This window comes from Ceratotherium simum, chromosome 37 (assembly GCF_057802395.1).
Source record: "Ceratotherium simum simum isolate JZ-2026a chromosome 37, ASM5780239v1, whole genome shotgun sequence".
NCBI lineage: Eukaryota > Metazoa > Chordata > Mammalia > Perissodactyla > Rhinocerotidae > Ceratotherium > Ceratotherium simum.
In genome coordinates, this window is record NC_141936.1 from 13,338,843 (window position 1) to 13,362,139 (window position 23,297).

Here is a 23,297-nt window from a genome sequence, read left to right on the forward strand (position 1 = left end):
GCAGGCTTCTGCCCCTGGGGCCCATGTCTCGGGCAGGGCCCTGCCCGGTCTCTCTCCTGTGTCTGGGCCTGACCAAGGCCAGCAGCCTTGACCGGGTGGGTCCCAGGGTCTGTTTCTTTTCTTCTGAGTGCTCTCTGACCCTTTATCCAATGTGGGGCTGACCACGTGAGGAGCTCTGGGGTTCTTGCTTATGAGCCTGTCTGGATCGTCATGGCTGGGCCCTGGTTTCAGGAGGGTGGCCGGCTAACAGAACATCCCCACTTACTAGTGCAGGATTTCGTTCATGGGATCACATGAGATTGGGTCGCCAGAGTGGTGCTGACACACTGATTTCAGGTGACTCCGATTTTTATGTAGGTGGGGCTCTGCACAATATATATTGCCCTGGGACCCTAACCCCCAAGGGGCAGCCCTATATTCTTGTATATGGTCCTATGCACGCTTGGAGTTGACCACTAATTATTCAAAATTGCCCAGAAGTTTAAGAGATCTGATCTAAGCCAGTATCTCCTGAAATTCATTTAGCTTTTCTTTCCACATGCCAAGACTGACTTGCTCATCAAATACAGTTATCCATGTTGTTTGGGAGGAGAAAGGGATGTAAAATGATTTTTCTTAAATCTTTGGAAAATTTTAAGAAGCACAAAAAATTACAGGTGAACATCCTGGCTTCAAATGAATACCAAGACTGTTTGCAAAGTGTAATGAAATACAACATGGGCTCTGAAATGTATTAGACAACACAACTGAGCACATTAGACACCACAGTGCATGGTAATGTGCAGCTGAATCACCTTGCATCAGTGAAAGCCTTGTTAGAAGCTTCTTGTTATAAACCTTCTCTTTATTTAATGTAAAGATATTATCCTAAGATTGCAAAGTTACTTAAAAAACCATAGGAATCAAAGATACTCTCTACCCACATCAAATTATAGACAAAGATTGAATGTTGAGTCCAAAAACATTTAGAAACCCTGATTTTAGATAGGTGAGTTCATTCAAATAGCCTCATTGTTCCTGTACATTGATTATTTTATAAAAAGTAAATAAGTTTGAATGTATAAAATAAATTTATATGTCATAAAAATTACATTTGATAGGATTACTTTTTTCAAAGTTTAAAAACCACTTTCCTGGGGCCGGCCCGGTGGTGCAGGTGGTTAAGTGGGCGCGCTCCTCTGCGGCAGCCCAGGGTTCACCAGTTCGGATCCCAGGGGCACACTGACACACCGCTTGTTGAGCCATACTGTGGCGGTGTCCCATATAAAGTGGAGGAAGATGGGCATGGATGTTAGCCCAGGGCCAGTCTTCCTCAGCAAAAAAAAAAAAAAAAAAGGAGGATTGGCATTGGATGTTAGCTCAGGGCTGGTCCTCCTCACAAACAAACAAACAAACAAAAATCACTTTCCTAACCACACAGGGCCCAGGTGGAGTGTGTCCAGTCAGATGGGTGGTCAGGCTTGGTCTGTGAGCATAGTCACTTGCAGTCCATCTCTCCCTTATTTGTTCAGAAGGAATTTCCTGAGCCAAAGGATGTAGTCGATGGGAGATGGGAGACTTAACTGGTGAGCAAATATCCCTGCCCTTATAGTGCTGGTATCTAATTGGAGAGGCAAACAATAAACTGATGAGCAAATATGTAATTTAAACTTATGAAATGCAAAGATGCTAAGAGGGAAATGGACAGCACGCCCTGATTGAAACTAATGGGGTTGGGAATGGTTGAAGATCCTGCTTCACTGGAGGAGGGGCATCAAGGAAGGCCTCTAAGGAGGTGGCAGTCGGGTGGAGATCCAAGAATTGTGACGACGTGGGGAAAGAGCAGTGCAGAGGGAAAGCACACAAGACCCTAAGACAGGAAGAGCCACATGGCTGGAAAGTAGTGAGTGGGGGGCCGGCACAGCACGTGGGTGCAAAGGAACCTGGGGCCACACCCTGTGTGGCCTGGAAGGTAAAAAGCGTGAGGTTTATTCTCCCTGCAGTGAGAAGACAAGGAAGGGTTTTAAAAAGCAGGGCAGTGCTGTGATCTGATTTCTGTTTAAATGTCACCGGGCTTGTGCTGTGGAGAGAGGCTTGGAGGAGGGTCGAGGAAGCTGGGAGACCATTTAGGAGGCCAGAGCAGTAGGCTCCCTGATGCTCTCCTGCAGAGGGCAGCGGCAAGGGAGACAGTGAGGTGGGTGAGTTTCAGATCTATTTCGGAAGTGAAATGGTACCAATTGATCATGAATTAAATGTAAAGGTGACAGAAAGAAGTATATTAAGGATGGCTCCCAGGATTCTGGCTGGATTTGGTGGGTAGACAGGGAAGATAGATGGTGAATCATATTTGGGGGCAAAATCAAGAGTTCCATTTTAAATTATTTTTTTAAGCTGGAGGTACCATTGTATCCAAGGAGATGTTAAGGAAGCAGCTAGATATGATCGCTTGGAAGTTGGAAGAGAAGTCTGAGCTGAGACAGAGAAGTAGGGTATTAGAATCCACAACATTTAAAATTTCAGTCCTGGAGGGAAACGTATGTGAGGGATTGTGGAGAGAGAGAAGGAAGCATTATCATGGGGGGACAAGGGGGTGTGCTCTTCGGAGGCCAAACTTCTTGACTCCAAAATAGAAAGAGCTATGAGACTCGCAGCTGCCTCTCACAGGCAACAGCTGAGCATTGATTCGACGGGTCAGTCCATCTAAATGCAGTGCAGAACAGTCTAGAAGGGAGTTCCTCATCTTTGTGCCAGAAATGTTCCCACAGTGGGCTCAGGGGTGAACTGAGCTCATGAAACTTCTTCACCTAAAATAAGAGGTGACCTTTTCATTCATGGAAAGTTGGATTGCATAAATGTAATGTCACATGGAGAGCCTAATTCCACATTATGAATAAGAAATTAGGTAAAAGGAGCTAAAAAAGAAATATTTCCTTCTAAAAGGGCAGACAAATCATTAGCCATTTGAAGTAAATAAAAGATCTGGCAGTTTTTTCTCACTCTCAACTTGTGCCACTAACATACTGGTAATAAGTCTTTGATTTTTTTTTTTTTTAAGTTCCTTGCTTCACTAAACAGCTCAAGATTTATAAATGTCATTGACAGCATGAAAATAGTAAGAGAACCATAATCAGTTTATGTATGTGTGTGTACACACAAGTAGTAATTCAAATTTATCGTATGACAAATTCAGATTGAAAAAGGCAATGTTGCTGCTTCTTATTACTGTAGTTAATTGATCATTTGTGCTTCTATTGTTAGAATCTGCTCAAATTCTAATTTTTCAGTCTTCTGTAAGCTCAAGTGACCATATATTTTTGGTAGAAGATGCTACTTAAGAATCAACCCCTCTTTACTCTTCCTTCTTAGGGTCAACCGGGACCACCAGGGTCACAGGGTCCTATTGGACCCCTGGGACCTCCAGGACCCATTGGAATTCCAGGAGAGAAAGGGATGAGAGGTGACAGTGGCCCTCCTGGAGCAGCAGGTGACAAAGGAGATAAGGTGAGTTGCTTCTTAAATGAAAGATTCCTATTAACCGCTCACCAGCACCACTATGCCAGATTTTTTATAATCTCAAGTAGTACCTACTTGCACCTTATAATAAATTAGGTCTAAACTCCTCTTCCATAGTCAGCCCTCATTCCCCAATCCCTTTCCAGAGGAGCATGTCTTTCTAGATCTTTTCTTTTCACTTAAATACATGAGTGTACACAGTGAGGAGTGGTATTGTTTAATGACTTTTTTAAAAACCTAAGTAATATGATCTATATCATGCTGAGTCTTTCTTTTTTTACTCAACCATATGGCTTAGAGATCATTCCATGTCAACTTATGTAGATTGAACTGAATCCTTTAAAAATACTGCATAATATGCCATAGTGTGGATAAAACTATAGTTTGTTCCCTGTTGATGAGAATTTGGGATCCTACCCCACCTTTGTGTAGCACAAGAGTGCAAAAAAAAATCCTCTAAATTACCTGTGTGCACTGTAAGAGTTTGTCTCTCTGGGATAGATAGATTCTGAGAAGTCGAATTTCTGGCTTATAGGGTGTTGAATGTTTTCTTTGAATTGATACTGCCAAGTTGGGTTCCTCAGTACAAAAAGAAAAGTACAAAAGGTTGATTCTTAAACGCTGGTATTTAAGCTCATTAATGTAAAAATAGGTGACAATGACTGCTAAGTGTTTTTTAAAAGAGTTATTAGTTATTCATGTTTTCAAGTAAATCAACTTGTTAACCTAATAATTTAGTAACTTTTATATCTTTGTTTTATTTTCTGGGATTTTAGGGTCCAACGGGTGTTCCTGGATTTCCAGGTTTGGATGGCATACCTGTAAGTATCTGTAAGTTTTCTCCATTTTTTCTTTTTCTTTTTTTTTTTTTGTGAGGAAGATCGGCCCTGTGCTAACATCTGCCAGTCCTCCTCTTTTTTTGCTGAGGAAGACTGGCCCTGGGCTAACATCCGTGCCCATCTTCCTCCACTTTATATGGGACACCGCCACAGCATGGCTTGCCAAGCGGTGCATCGGTGTGCACCCAGGATCCGAACCGGCGAACCCCGGGCCGCCACAGCGGAGCGCACACACCCAACCACTTGCACCACCAGGCCGGCCCCTAGTTTTCTCCATTTTTTTAAAGAAGGTAATTTTTTAAAGAGTGTTAAGAAAACACTCATCAAAACTTTTAAAATCACATGTTCAAAAAATATGCATATATAGGACACTCTTCTTTATTTTCTTATCTTGGTGCATGAAAGGGTGTTTGCATTTCAGTTTTGTATAGTAATACCTCCGAGACCAAAACACTTTACTTGAAGAGTAAGGTTTCCAAACAGATTAGAGAAAAACCATCCAAAATAGGAGCTAGATATACTTGTCATATCAAGTGCGATGTTCTGGGAATAAATGTATACTCATACCAAAAGTTTTTGTTTGCTGGTAAGTCCTAACAGCAGAAGTGGGCTTAAGACTCTCATTTCCGATATAAAAACCCAATGAATGAACAAAGAGGTATTTTGGGTGCTTTACAATCATCAGAGTCTTTTCTAAGGATTTTGAGGTTGGTTTCCTCTCAAGTTTCCCAGAATACTCCAAACTAAATTAATTTAAATTGGGTTGTATTCATATTTATTTATTTATTTTTACTATACTGCATAGTACTTGTGGGTAGGGAAGGAAGTTTTACAAAATTAAACAACATGTGAGTCACAATTGCCATAATTTGGTCTCCATATTGCCTAACATTTGTGTTATAGTATTCTTGCAAAAATACTTCACCTATAATTTTGTTTCCTGTAGGGGCACCCAGGGCCTCCTGGTTCCAGAGGCAAATCTGGCATAAATGGCTACAACGGCTCAAGAGGTGATCCAGGGCTTCCAGGAGAAAGAGGTGCTCCTGGCCCAGAAGGTCCCCGAGTAAGACATCCACAGTTCGTCCTAGTGGGAATCTTAAGTGAAAAGGCCCTACAATGGGAACAGGCCTGATGTGTTCAAGAAATGGAGTTAATACAAGTGTGCTGGGAGCATGGTGAACAAATGGGGGTGACCAAGGATGAGGACAGAGAGGTGGGCAGGGCCTAGAACACTTGGGGACTTGTAGACTGTGGAGGGAAGCTGGATTTTCTTTTCCATGACATGGGAAAGCACTGGATAGCTTTAAGGCAGGGGTGTGATCTGATTGATGTTCCATTAAGATGTTCCTGGCTGCTCCGCAGAGGATGCATGGGGGAATGGAGCAGGGAGGCGGGTGAGCAAAACTTATGTTGTTTATCATTTAAGGTTCACTGCAGACACGTGAACCCCTCTAGGTATTTCAAACAGAAAGGAATTTAATACAGGGAATTTGGCACTTATTGTAAAGGTTGGAGGAGGGGAACTCAGGGGCCACCACAGGATGATTGATTTCAAGGGCTCATACTTAGCTGAGATCCAGAAGTTAGGAAGCTGCTTCTGCACCATAACCACTGCCTCTCATCCCCATGTCGAGACAGCAGCAAACAAACACTCAAGTTTCTACCTTCCTGCTTGGCAACAACAACAGGGCCAGGAAAAGGATGTCTTCCTCACTTCTGCCTTCCAAATCTCTTAAGTACATCTCCCAGGTGGAACCTAATTCACATCTAGCTGCAAAGCGGTCTAGGAAATGTAGCTTTTAGCTTTCTAGTCCCCATAATACAAAACTATAAATGGAAGGTGTTTAGAATGGAGGTCCAGAAACAGTTAACAATATCCAGCACTTGAGAAAACGTTACCTCTCTTAATTTTTCTTCAAAAATTTGGACTTTTATCTAAACATAACTTCAGCAAGAATTACTCTTTTCTCTACCTCCTGTATTTCCTTCTCTCTGTTTCTTTTCCTTTTTCTCGCTTAAATAAAGGTTGGAGATGATTTGGCCTTTCAAAACTCATTTTCTGTGACTATTTTTTAGGCTTTCCACTTACCTGAATAAATATCATTTCTCAACATTCCTTCTAAGAAGTTTTCTTATCATCACTACCACAGTCATCCTGCTTTCTTCTCATGAGTTTTCCTTTTGCTCCAGATCCTAGTGGAACTGATCTGAACACAGAACTCAAAAAGAATTTCCATACTCACATCTTTTTTGTGGTATCAAGTAAGAACAACTGGCTTTCATTGTTAAGCATCTCAACCACCCTTTGTTCTCAAACTCAGCCATTTGAAGGCTTGAGTGCAGTCTGGTGAATGCACATTTGTTAAGATCTTCAAATTGGGTCAAACCTCATTCTATCGAGTGTCTATGAACATTCAAGAAAGCAGAGTTTCTCGATTTTAGGCTTAACACAGTGTGTAGTACTGACCACAATACTGAAGCTTGTCATAATATTCTCTTTGCAAAGCAACTTTCTTTCCTTTGACCCATTTCATATATTGGCAGTGCTCACTGCACAGTAGTGTGAAACTTTAAGAATAACCATGCAGGGGCCCACCCCGTGGCTTAGCGGTTAAGTGCGCGCACTCCGCTACTGGCGGCCCGGGTTCGGATCCCGGGTGCGCACCGACGCACCGCTTCTCCAGCCATGCTGAGGCTGTGTCCCACATACAGCAACTAGAAGGATGTGCAACTATGACATACAACTATCTACTGGGGGTTTGGGGGGGGGGGAAAGGAGGAGGATTGGCAATAGATGTTAGCTCAGAGCCGGTCTTCCTCAGCAAAAAGAGGAGGATTAGCATGAATGTTAGCTCAGGGCTGATGTTCCTCACAAAAAAAAAAAAAAAAAAAGAATAACCATGCAAGCTGAAAACACACAAAGCAACCTTAACATCCAATGGGAAACATTACTTTTATTCCATGACCTTTAAAACGTTTTTTAAAACATTAAAAACTCTCTTACTATCAGTTATAATAAATATATATGGAAATTATTAAAAAACTAATATTTCTTTAGTACACTGTAATTTAATACATTAGAAACATTGAGAATTAAAGTGTTTTATTTCTTTATAAAAACTTATCAAGGTAGTTTGAACAGTGCTTGCCTTCTTCTTGTCATGCAACTTATGATATCAAGTGAATATGTTTTTTATGTTTCGGTGAATTGTCATACTCTTTTCTAAGTTGGGATCAGCTTCTGGGGTTGTGAAATATTTGGAAGAGTTCCTTTAACATGAAGTTCTTTTCCTGTGTCACTTCCTCTGGCGCATCTTCCTCCTTTTTGTCACAACCACTTCCATCTTTTATGGTGATAAGTTTGTCTTCACTAAGTTCCTCTGGCTCCAATGACAGTGGTGTCAACATTCTCACCATCAGCTATTTCTTCTATGACACTGTTTATATTCTATTTGAATTTCATCTCCAGCATTATCATTTTTCATTTCCTCACTTCATTTTCATCTTTGTTGGTCAATTCTCTCTTTCAATGGTCTGTTTTTATGAAATGTCATTTGGGCTTATCGCTGGGAGATAAGGGGCAACACTACAACACACTTTGCTGTCTGTGTGTGTGTGAACTGATTAACAGATGTGCAGTGACCAAGCACCAACAGACTTTGAAAGGACTGATATGATCAGTCAGTGATCATGATTCACATCTGTTACTTATGTAGTGATCCCTGGGCTAACAAGCTAGCAGTGAAGTGTGTATTTTATGCTGTAGCTCAGTTAATACATGGTGGTAACTGAAATTTGAACCAGTCTGTTGGAGGACTGGGGCAATTCAAGTCAACTGTGAAACTGAAATTTGTGCCTATTGGAACTGAGTGAAGCAAGGACTGCCTGTACAGTATAGGTAAATCTGATTTCTCAAGGAAACTGTTGACACAATTTACCATAAAACTGTTAAGTATCTCTCATTGGAAGCAAAGTCAGGGACTTTTCTAAGAGGAATTAACTTTGAAATCTGTATGTCCTTCATAGAAGCTTGATATATGAGGATGGTAGGATTTTTATGTGGTAATCAAGTTAAGATGTATTGAGATATTAAGTAGGAAATTAAGATATCAAGTAGGAAAACTTTGAGGGAAAAGGAATACACTGAGTGTTTCATTCACTTTTTAAAAATACTCTAAGTAAACAAACTTGCAGCTACATACAAAAACCTTCCAAAAGGAACATGTTATGCTTTTTAAAAGTTTACCTTACAAAGGATACATAGGCTCTATTTTGAATAAAAATACTGACATGAATAAAGTAAATGTTTTTACTATTTCTGGGGCATAAATTATTAGCTGACAAGTGCAAAATTATTTACTTAGTAGTACAAGTATTATGTGCATTGTGTTGTGAAGAAAAATACAATTTTCCTGCTGAATAATTTGCAAATAGCTATAAATATATTTATATATTATATAAATATAATATGATATAAATTAACATAATATATTTTCAAGTTTAATTACATAAGATAATATATAAATATATGTGTATATATACATATTACATATAATATACACATATTATATTATATTATATTATATTATATTATATTATATTATATTATATATGTTACGTCTTAGGAGATTCCTTAATAGACCTTAACTGAACATTGAATAAATATATATGAGAAGCTTTGGATGATAATAATAATGAAGAGAATAAAGAAATCTCCACCAGTGAAATATGATTATAATGATAATTTAATTGTGAGTAATATTTCATATAGAAAAGAAAATACTAAAATAGTAATATGCCTTTTTTTCCCCTCTTAAGTGAATATTTTATTTTCAGGGCCTTCCTGGGGAAAATGGAGAAAAAGGAAATTCAGTCTTCATTTTTGGTGCTATTAAAGGTATTCAGGTAAGTGTTATGATCATGGTGGGTTAAAAAAAATCTTTTTTGCGCATAGGTAAACCCACACAGGAAACACATGGATTGAGACTTTTTTTTGAAGTGTCCTGAGCACACTGGTTTTTATCATTACCCTGACCCTCTAGGATGGCACCATACTTCTTGTGTGAACACACTGGCTTTAGTTGCCCTGGCAGTAAAATTCCACTGCTTCTCAACTATTCTTGCAGAGTTGCAATGATACATTTTTTTCAGGGTTTCTCAACCTTGGTACTATTGACATTTTGGGCCAGATAATAATTTGTTGTAGGGGTTGACCTGTGCATTGTAGGATATTGAATAGTATCTCTGGCTTCTACCCATTAGATGCCAGTAGGGTCCCCCCAACCCCCCAACAGTATCTCCAGACATTACCAAATGTCCCCTGGGGGAAATCACTCCTGGTTGAGAACCATTCATTTATTTGTAGATAAAATATTGCAATATTAATACTTGCTATCCAGTATAATAGAAGTCACCACTATTGAACTTGAAAATTATGGAAACCTTATAGCACTATTTTTGGTAAATTAAATGCTTTTGTGTTTTTGTTTGTTTGTTTGTTTTTTGGTGAGGAAGATTGTCCCTGAGCTAACATCTGTTGCCAGTCTTCCTCTTTTTACTTGAGGAAGATTGTCCCCGAGCTAACATCTGTGCCAATCTTCCTCCATTTTGTATGTGGGACACCACCACAGTATGGCTTGATGAGCGATGTGTAAGTCCGCACCCGGGATCCGAACCCGCGAACCCCGGGCTGCTGAAGTGGAGCATGTGAACTTAACCACTACGCCACCGGGCTGGCCCCTAGAACATTTTAAACTGAAAGATGAAATCTCATCTTGATTCCATGTTGTCAGGACCCCAGCAGTATTTCTCTCATTTTGTAGAAGCAGAATTACAATTAGTAGAAGTAGAATTCAGAGCCTAAGAATGGAGACAGAACATCACCTCCATAGAGCCCTTTCATAATTGTCTTTTCAATATTGAAAGATTGAACAGACTTCACAGGTAGACAGTCCAAATAATCCCTGTGTATATTTTTACTTTTATCTTATGTGTGTTTTGGGGAAATGGTGTAACTCTTCTAAAGCAATGTATCATTGTTATTGCAGGGTGACAGAGGGGACCCAGGACCTCCAGGCTTACCAGTAAGTCTCCTGAGCAGGCAATGTACTTCTATTTGCTCCTCAAATTGCCTATGGTCCCCACTGGTTTGTATACCAGCAAGACTGGCTACATAATTTGTGGGGCCCACCCAGTGCAAAATGAAAATGTAGATCCCTCGTGCAAAAATTATTAAGAATTTCAAGATGGTGACAGCAGAGCATTAAATCAAGAGTGAGACCCTATGTGTCTGCACAGGTTGTATGCCCATGGAACCATCCTTGAATCTCAGCAAGCTTCCTTTTACCTTCCTCTTCTATCTTTTAATGATCATTTGGCATTTCTCAGGCATATATAATCATTTAATATTTAAGAAGATAAGTCTGCTTAGAAACTACACTGATATGTGTCAAGTGGAAATTTATCAATGTTTACAAGAATAAAATTGAAAGCAATTTTGCCTCCCAATGATTAACCTACAATTTTGCTTGGTAACTTCTGGCTGCAGACAGGATTACTTACCCAGGTTGGTTTCCTTACTACTCCTGAAGCTCAGCTCTATGTGGTCAATGAAATACCTTGCTCTCACTGTTAAAGTAAATACCAATTCATCCTCTGGGACATGGCAATTTCATTGCACACTCACAAATCATTTGATGTGGGCAGAGTTAGCAGAAGAACAGAGGGCCTCTCTCCACAGTTCCAGGAGTGCCCAGCTATAACTTTCCTTGTGAATTTGTGTGTTATTATGCCACAACTTACATGTTGCAGAAAGTTGTTTATGGCTGAATCGCCTTGATCTTGAACTGGGCACAACATTTCTATTCACATTGATCTTATAGGGCGTGTTTAAAGAATATATTAAAGAGCATGAATACATTCATATTTTAATATTAATTAATGTTAATTAATATTAATATTTTAAAAGCATCCTGATGTATGTCAAAATTATAACATATATGGAACTTAGGAGTGGCTAGTAAGTTTTCTTTATTCTCTACTTTTGGTATTACAAGATATGTTTGTAAATAAGTACATTGATCTCTGGGTCCTAATTTAATCCTAAGTGTAGGAGTTTGTCACACCTACCAGATGCTGCTGCCGCTAGTGACCTTTCAACGGCTGTGTCAGAGCTGCTGTCCAAGATGTTCCAGCAGGGCACATGTGTCCGGGACCGTGCTTTCTTTGGAGGGTTTTATCACCTGGCAACGTATGTAGCTCTTGCTGTGTACGATGATTACAGTTTTTGGTAATGAATGCTCTGATTTTTCTCATGTTTAGGGATCAAGGGGTGCAAGAGGACCAGTGGGCCCAATGGGATATCCAGGAGAGCCGGGGTTAGCAGTAAGTACAGCACTGCTCATTCTGTCCCCTAAAAATGCTGACCTGACATTTAAATAAAGCAGAAAAAGAAAAATTGCAGTCTTGGGTCAGTCTTGGGTTTTTTGAGAGATTATCACCTGATGAACCAGCGCAGATCCGCCATTATCAGTATGAGTCCATCTTGAAGCAGGCGTCACCCTTGGGTAAAAGGCAGCCCAGCTATGATAGAAAGTCCATCCTGAATGTTTTAAAATTAAGGGTTTCCTAAAGAGGAACTTGTGGCAACCAACATAGAAAAAATTCTAATTTCTGTGACTAATACTTGATTTTTGTGTTTTTGCCATTGATTTAGGGACCTCCGGGCCATCCTGGGAGTCCAGGTTTGAAGGTAGGTGGCCTTGAATAAAATACACAAATAAAATACATGTAGATTTCGTGTAAATTTCATGTACAATGGAAAAAGTGACCTCTGATACTTGTCAGAATTATGTCTTTCCTGTTATTAGACTTCCCACAGAATTTAATAAACTTCAACAAATTGCTTAACCAGAAGTTTTACTTGCTTGTAATTACTTTTTTAATATTCAAAAGCAATTAGATTTTTTTTCTTTTCTTTTCCAGGGTAATCCTGGCGTGGGAGTAAAGGGGCAAATGGGAGACCCGGTAAGAATGCCCTTCTGCACGAGGAGCAGAAGTTAAAATGTATATGCTCCCGGGTTGTGGAGGCTGTTCTGGTGATCACTTATCTTGTGTTCATCATCTCGTCACTGATCTTTTGTTCAGATTTATTCCAACTGCAAGAATAAGCATGGTTACCTTTACCAATCCATGTCACACATTAACTCATGTATTGTTTATGCATTTTTTCAGTTGTTTATACACACAACAGATATCTTCAGAGCCGCTACCACACCAACACTGTGTTAGGTACTAGTGTACGTCAAGAAAAAAGAAAAACCAACCAGTGTCCCTAAACTCCCTGTTCTTCTGTCATTTCCCAGGTTTAGGTAGAGGTTGAATTATTGGTTGTGTTTTTTCATTTAAACTTGAAACAGTATTGTTCACTTCCAAATCCCATTTGTCAAAAACATGGATGGTTTTAATAATTATATATTTGAGGATTTACTTTGTTCCACTCTATGTGGTAAGTAGTAAGCATTTCCTGTGTATTATGTATTCCATAAAGTAATACTTTGAGGTAGGCAGTATTATAATCCTCATTTCACAGAGCAAGAAAGTAAGATTTAGAGGAATTAAGGAAACTACGGGTAAGAGAGATTTTAAGGAACTTGCCCAAAGTAACATGGTCAGTAAGGACCTAGCTTGTAAGCATAGGTGATCTGCTCTACTGCCTGTTCTCAACTACGACACAAGAGGGGAAGATAATTCTAAGTGTAGAATAATAGAAATATTCAGAAAAGTACAAAATAATTATCTTCTAATTAAGGGTAAGTATTTATGTTTGTATCATGGCAAAACCAATTCAAGGAACATTTTATTCTTCAAGAGAATAAACATCTATAATGACGTAAATGAAAATTTTGTGCTAATGATTTTATACAGAGAGGTTTAAAATATTACTGAAAATAAATTAGAAATAACCTAAATCTAACCAGAGTGGAATGGCTTAACAAGTGATAGTATATTCTTATGGTAGATTATTGTATAGGCATTAAAAATCAGATTTTTGAAAAATTTCTACTGTAATAGGAAAATGTGCAAAAAATAGTGTTAGAAAAATATAAAATGATTTAAGATTTTAGTAAAATATAAACTATATTTTATATTTTAAACTATATTTATGTATTATTATATAGTATTCTGATTATATATTATAAATTATGTTTAACACACCATTTAATCACATATACATGTATGTACATATGCACATTATGCATATACATGTATATATACACATATACACATGTATAAACACAGGTATATACACTCACATAAACACGAGCACACACACACACCACAAAGAACTATACCAAAGTTGTAACAGAAATTAACCTCAAATGGTAGGATCATGGATCACTTTTATTTTTAAAATTTATTTTTAATAATAAGTATGTACTACTAATGAAAAGCAATAAATATTTGAAATTACATGATGTATTTGTCATGATTTTTATTTTAAATCTATGACACACAGGATTGTAAGCATCACATCACAATATACGAGTGAAAGTCTTCTTTCTTTCAAAGTTTATTTCAAAATAAAGTTAATTTGAAATTCTCATTATCTTAATTTTTTTTAAAGGGTGAGGTTGGCCAGCAAGGATCTCCTGGACCCACTCTGTTGGTGCAGCCACCCGATGCTAGTCTCTATAAAGGAGAAAAGGTAATTCCCAATCCATATACGTTGGCAAAGTAGTAATAGCCAACATTTTCTGAACACATATCTGTGCCAGCAAAGTGCTGAGCACCTATAGGCATCACTGCATTAATCCCAAAGCAACCTTAACAGGTTGGTACTATTAGCCCCATTTCACAGAGTTGGAAAATGAGGCTTGGAAAGGTTACTAGTGCTCTCAAGTTGACCCAGCTGCTGAGTCGCAGACTTAGCTTGGGCTGCTAAATTGTGACACGTCCTCCAAAATATAGTCCCCCCATTAATGTTGTCTTTGATATGTGGACTGAAAAGACGACTGGAAGTCCAATTGTCCTGTAGATGTTACATATGGGTTTGATGTTTTGATAAGTGAAAAGGTAACAGATGCATAGAACTGAGCATGTAATATACTCTTGGCAAAGAATAATCCCTCTGACAGCCTCCAGCACTGACGTGATCGATGCCATGTGCAGATTCTGCTGTTGATTTTCAGTTACTGGACTACATTTCACTACCTTGCTCAAAATGAGCCTCCCCTCTCGATGGCTACATTCCCAGCTTGCGTCTGCCGCCCTGCTTCCATGGTGGCCCACCCCTGTGCCCCACGACCCTACACCTCTCGCAGAACTGGCCTGAAGAGAGTCAGGTTTATAAGTGTGCTGGGATCTTAGTTGCTAATTAGCAACAGTTGAAGAATAATCCCTTATTAAAAAAATTAGTAAAATGGTTCTTGAAAAAGATAATTTCGGAAAGAGATGAAATTCAGTATGTTAAATAAGAATGAGCCAGATTGTATCCATTGTGATTTTTAGGGTATAAAAGGAATGTCTGGAATGATGGGACCTCCTGGACCACCTGGACCCAAGGTAGTTTATTTAAGTACTTTTTTAATTTGTATGATGTGCCATCTCAATTAAAAAAATTTTTTTTGCACGGTATTGATCATTGCTTTAAACGTTAATACATATTACTAGAATTTTTTACTATTTTATCCTAACCCTGTAAGGCAGCTCTTCTAAAGGAGTTGTTTTCTTTAAGCTACTGGAAATAATTTTTATTTCTTATTTTGTTTTTGCATTCCATATTGCTGAAATATTGCATACACGTCACAAAATTATTGTCATCTCTTTAAGGGAGAACCTGGCACTGGAGCAAAAGGAGAGAAAGGTATTCCTGGGTTCCCAGGACCTCGGGTAAGGATCATTCATGCGGTCCTTAACTTCAGTGAGTTTGGAGGCATTTCTCGGTCACATTTTTAATAAGACCTGATCAATATTTCTGAGAACTCAAAAGCAGAGATTATCGCAAATAGAAACAATATATTTTGGACAACGAGAATTGTGCAATAGCCAAATGTCCCAATGGAACATCCCTTCCATTGATGTCATTTAGATAAAACAGGCAAGCAGAAGGTGCAAGAATTGGCAGGAAGTAACAGGATTGTGACATTTTCTGCCTGGGTCAGTGTCAGCGTGACAGTAGCTTGGAATTGTTCATTTAAGCCTATTTGATAAAAGAAGGTACTGATCTCGGGGCAGTAGCTAGAAAAAAACCACAGCATTAGGCCTCAAACATCACCACACATGTCACTCATGGGCTCCCCATCCATAGAGTCACTATGGGGGCCAGATGCCAGCGGGCACGGGCACTGAGTTTATTTGGCTTTGGATTTAGTACTTAATGGGACTACATTGGCTTCTATGGTAATTTTTATTGCTGATAATGCATAGAGCAACTATTAATCTCCAGACAAATTACGTTGCAATGCTTTCAAAGATATTTAGCCCAGTGCAAGAATTAAGTTAAATAAATTAAAATGGAACAACAGCAGCAAAAATTTGTTCTTAATTTAAAACACTGGCAAGGACATGACTTTTTTGAATAAGACTAAAGATCAATGAAAATAGCAAATCTTATAAAGAAATGGAATCGATTTTATATTTATTTCCTTTTATTCAACCACCTTTGCAGACAAGATTAAATATCCATGGAGCAATCTCGTAAGGTAAAGAATGATGCATTGAACAGGTTCATGCATTTTTATTTAATTCTGCTTGTGTTGATTTTTGTGAATTTATTAGGGTGACCCTGGTTCCCATGGATCTCCAGGTTTTCCGGGATTAAAGGTAAATGTACATCATTGTAAAGATGATAAATACATTTTCATTAGTAGATGCAATTCAGTATCATTCAAAAGTTGTACTATTGCATGCAAACACACACACAGCAATTGGAAAGAGAAATACATTCATTTTATAAATTGCATAATTTAGCTGTGGCTGCAAAAACTAAAATACAAAACTGTCTGATGCAACCCAAAAGCAGTGTTAAGATTTTGCACAGAATCTCAGTGAGCATGTTTCCTTCAAATTAAACAAGAGTGAGATAATTTGTCACCCATTCACATTTTTTTTAAAAAAGGCATGTTTGGTTATTTGTAGGGGGAACCAGGACTGTTTGGAGAGCCTGGGCCATTTGGATTTCTTGGCGCAAAGGTAAAAAAGTGAGCCTATTTGAGTTCAGTCTGGTAAAATTCTGTATCCCTTTTGTTATCTAATTTATTTTCTAAAAAATGCAAAGAATCATTGAAAAATGTAACTTTTCAAAGAGACAGTTAATTTTGTATATATTATTTTAATGCATGTTGGAATGATTACATATTACATTTGAGAAATGATCCTTTTGAAAGTGAATAATAATGAAAGTTTCAAAAATTCCATGGGGATCATCTTGTATCAAGATTAGAAACCAGAGGGAGCTATGGAGAGCTCTCTGCTCTCACCACCAAGGCATTTTTTCTTTCCTTTGTAACCTCTGTGACCTCACATTTAGCACTTGCTTGGGGCAAACCATGGTAGCATTAAGGGGACACAATTAATGGGGACCATATTTGCTGCTAAAATAAAGGTAGATTCAGATCTTGTACGTGAATAAACTATTTGTCCTAGAGTGCCAAGTTAGACATTAATGCTCCTGGTATATCTGAGAAATTTCATGGCTTCAGAGGTATCTAATTTATGGGCATAGAATAATTTTTTGCAATTTAAGTTTTTTTCTCTTTTGTGAGAACTTTGCCAGTTGGTTATTTACTTTTGCTAGTAGGTGGGAGGTTGGATAACTTTGTTCCTCCTAGACCTCCATGGACCATTCATTTCTCTAGTCAGCCTATAAGTTTTGTTTCTTATATGAATGCACTCATGGTCCTAAATATTTATTTAGTGCCAGGAAACATGAGAAAAATATTAGTATTTCTAAGAAAAGCAAATAAATGAATTTTTCAGGGGGATCCTGGAGACCGTGGGAACCCAGGACCACCAGGTATTTTGGCAACTCCACCTCCTCCACTCAAAGGTTTGTGTTCTGTTCACTTTTTTCATAGATTATTAAGAAATGGGAGGGGCCTGCCCCATGGCTGAGCAGTTAAGTGCACATGCTCCGCTACTGGTGGCCCGGGTTCAGATCCCAGGCGCACACCGGCACACCGCTTCTCCGGCCATGCTGAGGCAGCGTCCCACATACAGCAACTAGAAGGTGCAACTATGACATACACTATCTACTGGGGCTTTGGGGAACAAAAGGAGGAGGATTGGCAATAGATGTTAGCTTAGGGCTGGTCTTCCTCAGCTAAAAAAGAGGAGGATTGGCATGGATGTTAGCTCAGGGCTGATCTGCCTTACAAAAAAAAAAAAAAAGAAAAGAAATGGGATTTGAGTGGCCGTGACAGAAGAGTCTGGCCCAGTATTTCGGTAGTTTGCACACTAGGCGTGCTAAATATATGAACTTTACGGTAAATGTATAATTATACAAGTGCAGGTAGAGATATCTGTGCTAAATAAATGAACTTTTTGGGGGATATATAATTATGCAAGGGCAGGCAGAGATGTGCATCTTGGATGATCTCTGTTGGCATTAGACATCAAATTTTATTTTAGTATGTAAACTGTAGGCTGGGTTTTTTATTATATCAACTTTCAGAAAACAGGCTTTTTTAATTGCTGGAAAATGTGTAAAACCATTTGACTAAGACCTACCAAGGTGCTTTTCCAAGAAAAGAGAGGCCTAAATCAATGACAAAGACAGTGCCACTCAGAGTTCATGTGTCTGCAGAGGAGAGGCAGCTGAAGGGTTTCATATCTAAGATATTGCATTTTCAATGTGGTGAAAACTGCAAACCAGTCTCCTAGTTGTACTTTACCAAGCCTCACAAAAAGTAATTGTGTGTGAATTTTAAAATGTATATGTACATTCATTATGTTCACACGTGTTATTATTTTTGACAGGCCTTCCAGGAGATCCAGGGTTCCCTGGCCACTATGGAGAAATTGGGGATATTGGACTACCTGGTCCCCCCGGTCACTCAGGTGAACCAGGGGAAGCCTGTGCAGGTATGAATCCACTGGCTTTTATGTGCCAGGTTTCCTACATTCTCATCCACACCTGCAGTTCTCAACTCTAGCTAATGTTGAAGTCACCTCAGGAGCGTTTCAAAAATACTGATGGCTATGTCTACTCCAGACCAAGAATGTTGGGCTCTCTGGGGGATGGGCCCAGGCATCTGCTATTATAAAAGCGCCCCCATATTTCCAATGTACAGCCAGGGTTAAGAACCACTGAACTCAAACCAATTAATCACTTGGAAGAAATACAGGTTCTTGGGCTGTACCTCAGAAATATTCAATCAGTATCTCAGGGGTGCGATGAGGAATATGTATGTATAACAGGCTTCCCACAAGAGTATCACATGCAGATAAAGTTTGGAGACCACTGCTAAGGTTAGAGTGTTTCTTTAGGTTTTTCTACCCTCTTGGAAGGCTTTCTTTATTGACATCTACTTATTAAAATTTAGTTATCCACCAAGAACCCAACTTAAATCTCCTACATGAAATGTGGAAATACAAATTGTGAATTAAAAAGAAAATTTTGATTCAGCCTTAGTTAAAAAAAAAAAACAATAAAAAAACAGCCCTCTCCCCCCACTGCCAAAAACAAAAAACAACAGTACCTGCCTCCCCACCCCCCACCCAAAAAAAAACCCACCCCTATAGCTCATGGTAATATTTGATGAAGAGCCTGGGAAAGAATTCTATTGACATAAGAACTTTGAACTCCTTCAAGTACTGTGCTGGTTAATATTCCTAGTAAGGTTAGGAATAGAAGTCTAGAGGATATTTGCATTCTGTGAACCCAGGAGAACTGATTAAACATGTGAGGAGAAAAGTCTTGAATAAATGTAATTTTATCCAGTCTGTGTCTCTTGTTATATTTACTGAGGAGTAAGAAGTTTCCTGAGATCTTCAACCATTAACCGCAAAATTCTTGTTTACTCTTACACGCATCTAGCTTCCACTTTGTAGGATCTGATGACCACAAAGGTAGTAAAGCTTTGTCTAGTGCGTTTAATCTTTAGATATGGTTGCCTTGGCTTGATTGATCCAGGACAACATAGATTATATCAAGGACTCTGTTGGTCCGGAAGCACTAGACTCTGGTCTTAGATTTCTCCTTTTGGGCTTGTTTATAATAAAATAGTGCCTCCAGCAGATTGAAATCAAAACCCAGTGGGCATAAGTAACTCATGTCTATAGCAGATTCAAAACTAAATATGACAGGAAGTCTCTTAATTCCACCAACTTTTTAAAAAAGAATTAACCCATATTTTGACCACAAACCACTGTTAAGAAATACATTTTATATTATATTGCATTTACGTTACATTATGCACGCATATATGTACCCTCATATACATATGATTGAAACACAAATTTCATAAAATAATATCTTTTGGGTATACGATGCACTCTATTTTCTATTCCATTCTTTAAAAAAAAAAGTTATTAATACTGGCCTGGCCACAACTTCGTTAATTTGATGCTCTACAAATGGGTGGTCAAGGCTGCGATATGCTATACACCATAACTCATTCTCCTTGTTGGAAGGTAGTTGAGCATTCTTCCTGGCACGGGGATGAGACAGCAGGTAGCATCCAGGTCCATCCAATGACTGTTTGTAGAGATTCAGAGTCAGGTCTTAGGAACAGTATGGAGACAAGATGGCTGCCAAGTCCACAGGAGCACCTTTCATTCTGTTTTAAGTACACCAATATATATAGCCTTTATTATACATATTTTATTTTATAATCATCTACAGTATTCACGACGAGATAAGGTGAGTTTTGGAGTCAGGCCCCTGTGATTGAATCCCCGCCTTTCCTCTGAAATAGTTATGTGTTTACACTAGGCACTAAAGACATTCCATGTTCTAGTACTTACCAGCAGTGTGATCTTAGACATTGATTAAACCTCTCTGTGCCTCAGTTTTCTCATCTGCAAAATGGAGTTCTTGTTAGAGTTGAAAGACATAATATACATACGGTCCTTAGAATACAGCCTGGCATTTAGTAAAGATTCACTGTCTTAGCTATTTTTATTATTACTCATATTTGGCCTAAATTTTCTGTGCCTCATCTACAAGGTACAAACTTTGCAGGGTTGTTTGAGTAAAGATAATGTTTGAAAATATATGTAAAGCCCCAGCACATATGCACACAATAATGAAAGCCATGAATTTAACTAGTGTGCTCCATTAGTGGTTACTGACAAGGTTTCAGCTGTCTATTGCTGAACAAATTACCCACAATCTAGTGGCTTAAAACAATAACAATCAGTATATTACCCTTCACTCTTTCTGCAGTTTTTGAATTCAGAAAGGGCTAAGCTGAGCAATTCTAGATCAGGGATTTCCATATCCAGCCATACAGTGGCTGGAACTGGAACGTGAGGACTGGCCGGGCATCTCTCTTCTGTATTTCTCATATAGTCTCACGGCCTCTCTGTGTGGCTCTGTACTTAATTTAGGCTTCCTTACAGCCTGGTGGCTTCAGAGCAGTGAGGATGCTTCCATGGTGGGTCAGGACTTCATTCCCCAGTGTTGCAGCTCACAAGGCGGAAGCTGAATCACATTGAATAATCTAGCCTGGGAAACCATTTAGTGTCGCTCCCGCCATGTTCCATTAGTCCACACAATCACAAAAGCCTGCCACATTCAGGGGGAGGGGCACATTCAACCTCTTGGTATGAGAGTGTCAAGTCTACAGGAGCGTCAGAGGCAAGAGCTACTGTGGCGGCCATCTTTGAAAACGACAGTCTTCCACAGAGAGATTCTGGAACCAGGCATGCTTAAGAAGCAGCTAGGAGAAGTGGTCACTCTCATTTGAAGGCTTCCAGCTGTCTTTAAGCCAAAGCCACCAGCAAGGAGGAGTAGGATGTCAAGAGGAAATAGGATTTAGCTGCTGTGGCATTACTGGCTTTGACCTCCTCTGAACACACTGAACATCTAATCGTTCACAGAGTGCATGCTATTGCCAGATATTGCGCTAAGCTCCTGGTGTGGATTATTTTATTTAATCTCATAACAACCCTCTGGGGTAGATATAGAGGATTAAAGAAGATAAGTAACCTACTTAAGTACCAGTGGCTGGAGAGGGAGAGGCCAGGTTCAAATTTAGCACCTCTATGCTCCCCACCAACCAAGGTTGCTATGCTATTTGATGTCCTATGTAGATGATTATGTGAGTCCATATTTTTATTCACTAAATGTGCTAATATGTTTTATTATTACCAAGTTATCAAGGTGGAAAGATTGAAAAAAATAATTTCAATTAAATAATGTATATTTCTTTCCCAGTAACCATAAAGAATGGGGAAAAGGGAAGAAAATCTAATTCCCCAAACCTGTTTGTTTCCACTGATGTGCTTGTTTCAAAGAAGGTGAGGCATTTTGATGGCTAGGATAGTCAGTTATTTTTTAACTACATTTTTTTTTCCTTGAAAAAATTCCACAGCCTAGGGAAGAATGTACTGATTTGATTTCTTCTACAGGAAAGTGTAATCTGAGAGTATATGTGGTATTCATTGTTGATTTCTCTTGGAGGCATGATGGGACCCCCTGGGCCACGAGGGTTTCCTGGTCATCCAGGATTTCCAGGGGCAGCTGGTGTTCCTGGGAGAGCTGATTCTGCTCCAGGAAAATCAGGGAACCCGGGACCACCTGGGTTGCCTGGAGCTCCAGGGCTGCAGGGACCTCCAGGATCAGATGGTAAAGTGCTCTTCATTCACATTCCTTAACATTTATGTTGCATTTGATGTTTGCAGTGTCATTCAGAAAATGTGACTTTCCAAATTTTTCAAAAGTTATCTAATATTTCATGAGCCAACTTAGTATTCTTAATAGTACAAAAGAATAAATGGATGTTGGACTATCATCGAAGTATAGTGGAAATATTTGGTTGAGATTTAAGTGTGATGATAGAATTTTGTAAATTAATACAATTTTTATTTTTTAAATGTAGTTTTCATTTTTATCAGAGTTATACGTGGGACCTAGCTTAAGAGTCAAACAGTTTTACAAAGCTTATTGTGAAGAACTGCCATCCCAGGCAACCCCTTCTCCTAGTCCTCCCTCCCTAGGGGTGATTATTTCTCACACAATTAGCTGGATCTTTTGTTATTTGCTTCTATATTGCCATTTAACATACTTGTATTGCTATTTCTTAATTTTTCAGTTTGAACATCATCTTTTGACTTCTCTCTGTAGAAGATGAATTTAGCTCTCTTTCATTCCTCCCTACCACACATGTGCACATTTTCCACTCCCACAACCTATCAATATAGTTATTATCATAATCTTAGTTAAATAAAGATTCAGTGTTTACACTGAAGGGCTATAGAAATGCTATTCACTAGTTCAGCCATATAATAATATGTATTATTACTTTTTCAGCACAACATTGTGTTAATAATTGTCTAATTTTCTTGTCTACGTGTTTGCTTGGTTTTCAATATACTTACTGCTAATTCATCGTCAAACCATCTAGAATTGTATAAATATCCTAATCATGAATTCTAACTCATTCAATATTCTATCAGTATTATCTCCACGGATAAATCTCTCCTGGAGCTTTTTGATCTGTTCAAATGAGGTCAGGTTGTAATTTTAAGCTGCTGTTGAGACTCTCTTGAGATCTCTCTTCACCATTATCCTGGGAATTCTCTCTCTCTCTCTTTGTCTCTCTGTCTTTGTCTCTGTCTCTCTGGGTCCCTTTGTTTCCCACAACTCATATATTTCTTTCAATGGTTTACTCCCTCATTATATGTCCTGAGAAAGTGTGTAAATTTAGGAGATCTTAACTGCCTGAAAATGCCTTTATTCTGCTGTGGAATTTGGTTGATAGTTTGGCTTAGTATAAAATTTTAGGTTGGAAATATTTTTCC

At 38.7% G+C, this 23,297-nt stretch overlaps 1 protein-coding gene across 1 annotated transcript in view; it reads left to right on the forward strand.

Moving 5' to 3' along the window:
- The window catches only part of COL4A4 (collagen type IV alpha 4 chain), a 120,598-nt gene that overhangs the window by 39,803 nt on the left and 57,498 nt on the right, over positions 1 to 23,297 (forward strand). The window contains exons 5-20 of the mRNA XM_087424752.1: positions 3,346 to 3,480; positions 4,269 to 4,313; positions 5,278 to 5,394; positions 9,168 to 9,236; positions 10,379 to 10,414; positions 11,652 to 11,714; positions 12,046 to 12,081; positions 12,315 to 12,356; positions 13,957 to 14,037; positions 14,841 to 14,894; positions 15,162 to 15,221; positions 16,110 to 16,154; positions 16,470 to 16,523; positions 17,310 to 17,379; positions 18,309 to 18,413; positions 21,958 to 22,122. Coding sequence (XP_087280878.1) covers positions 3,346 to 3,480; positions 4,269 to 4,313; positions 5,278 to 5,394; positions 9,168 to 9,236; positions 10,379 to 10,414; positions 11,652 to 11,714; positions 12,046 to 12,081; positions 12,315 to 12,356; positions 13,957 to 14,037; positions 14,841 to 14,894; positions 15,162 to 15,221; positions 16,110 to 16,154; positions 16,470 to 16,523; positions 17,310 to 17,379; positions 18,309 to 18,413; positions 21,958 to 22,122 — 1,177 coding nt within the window. The remainder of the gene's footprint in view (positions 1 to 3,345; positions 3,481 to 4,268; positions 4,314 to 5,277; positions 5,395 to 9,167; positions 9,237 to 10,378; positions 10,415 to 11,651; positions 11,715 to 12,045; positions 12,082 to 12,314; positions 12,357 to 13,956; positions 14,038 to 14,840; positions 14,895 to 15,161; positions 15,222 to 16,109; positions 16,155 to 16,469; positions 16,524 to 17,309; positions 17,380 to 18,308; positions 18,414 to 21,957; positions 22,123 to 23,297) is intronic.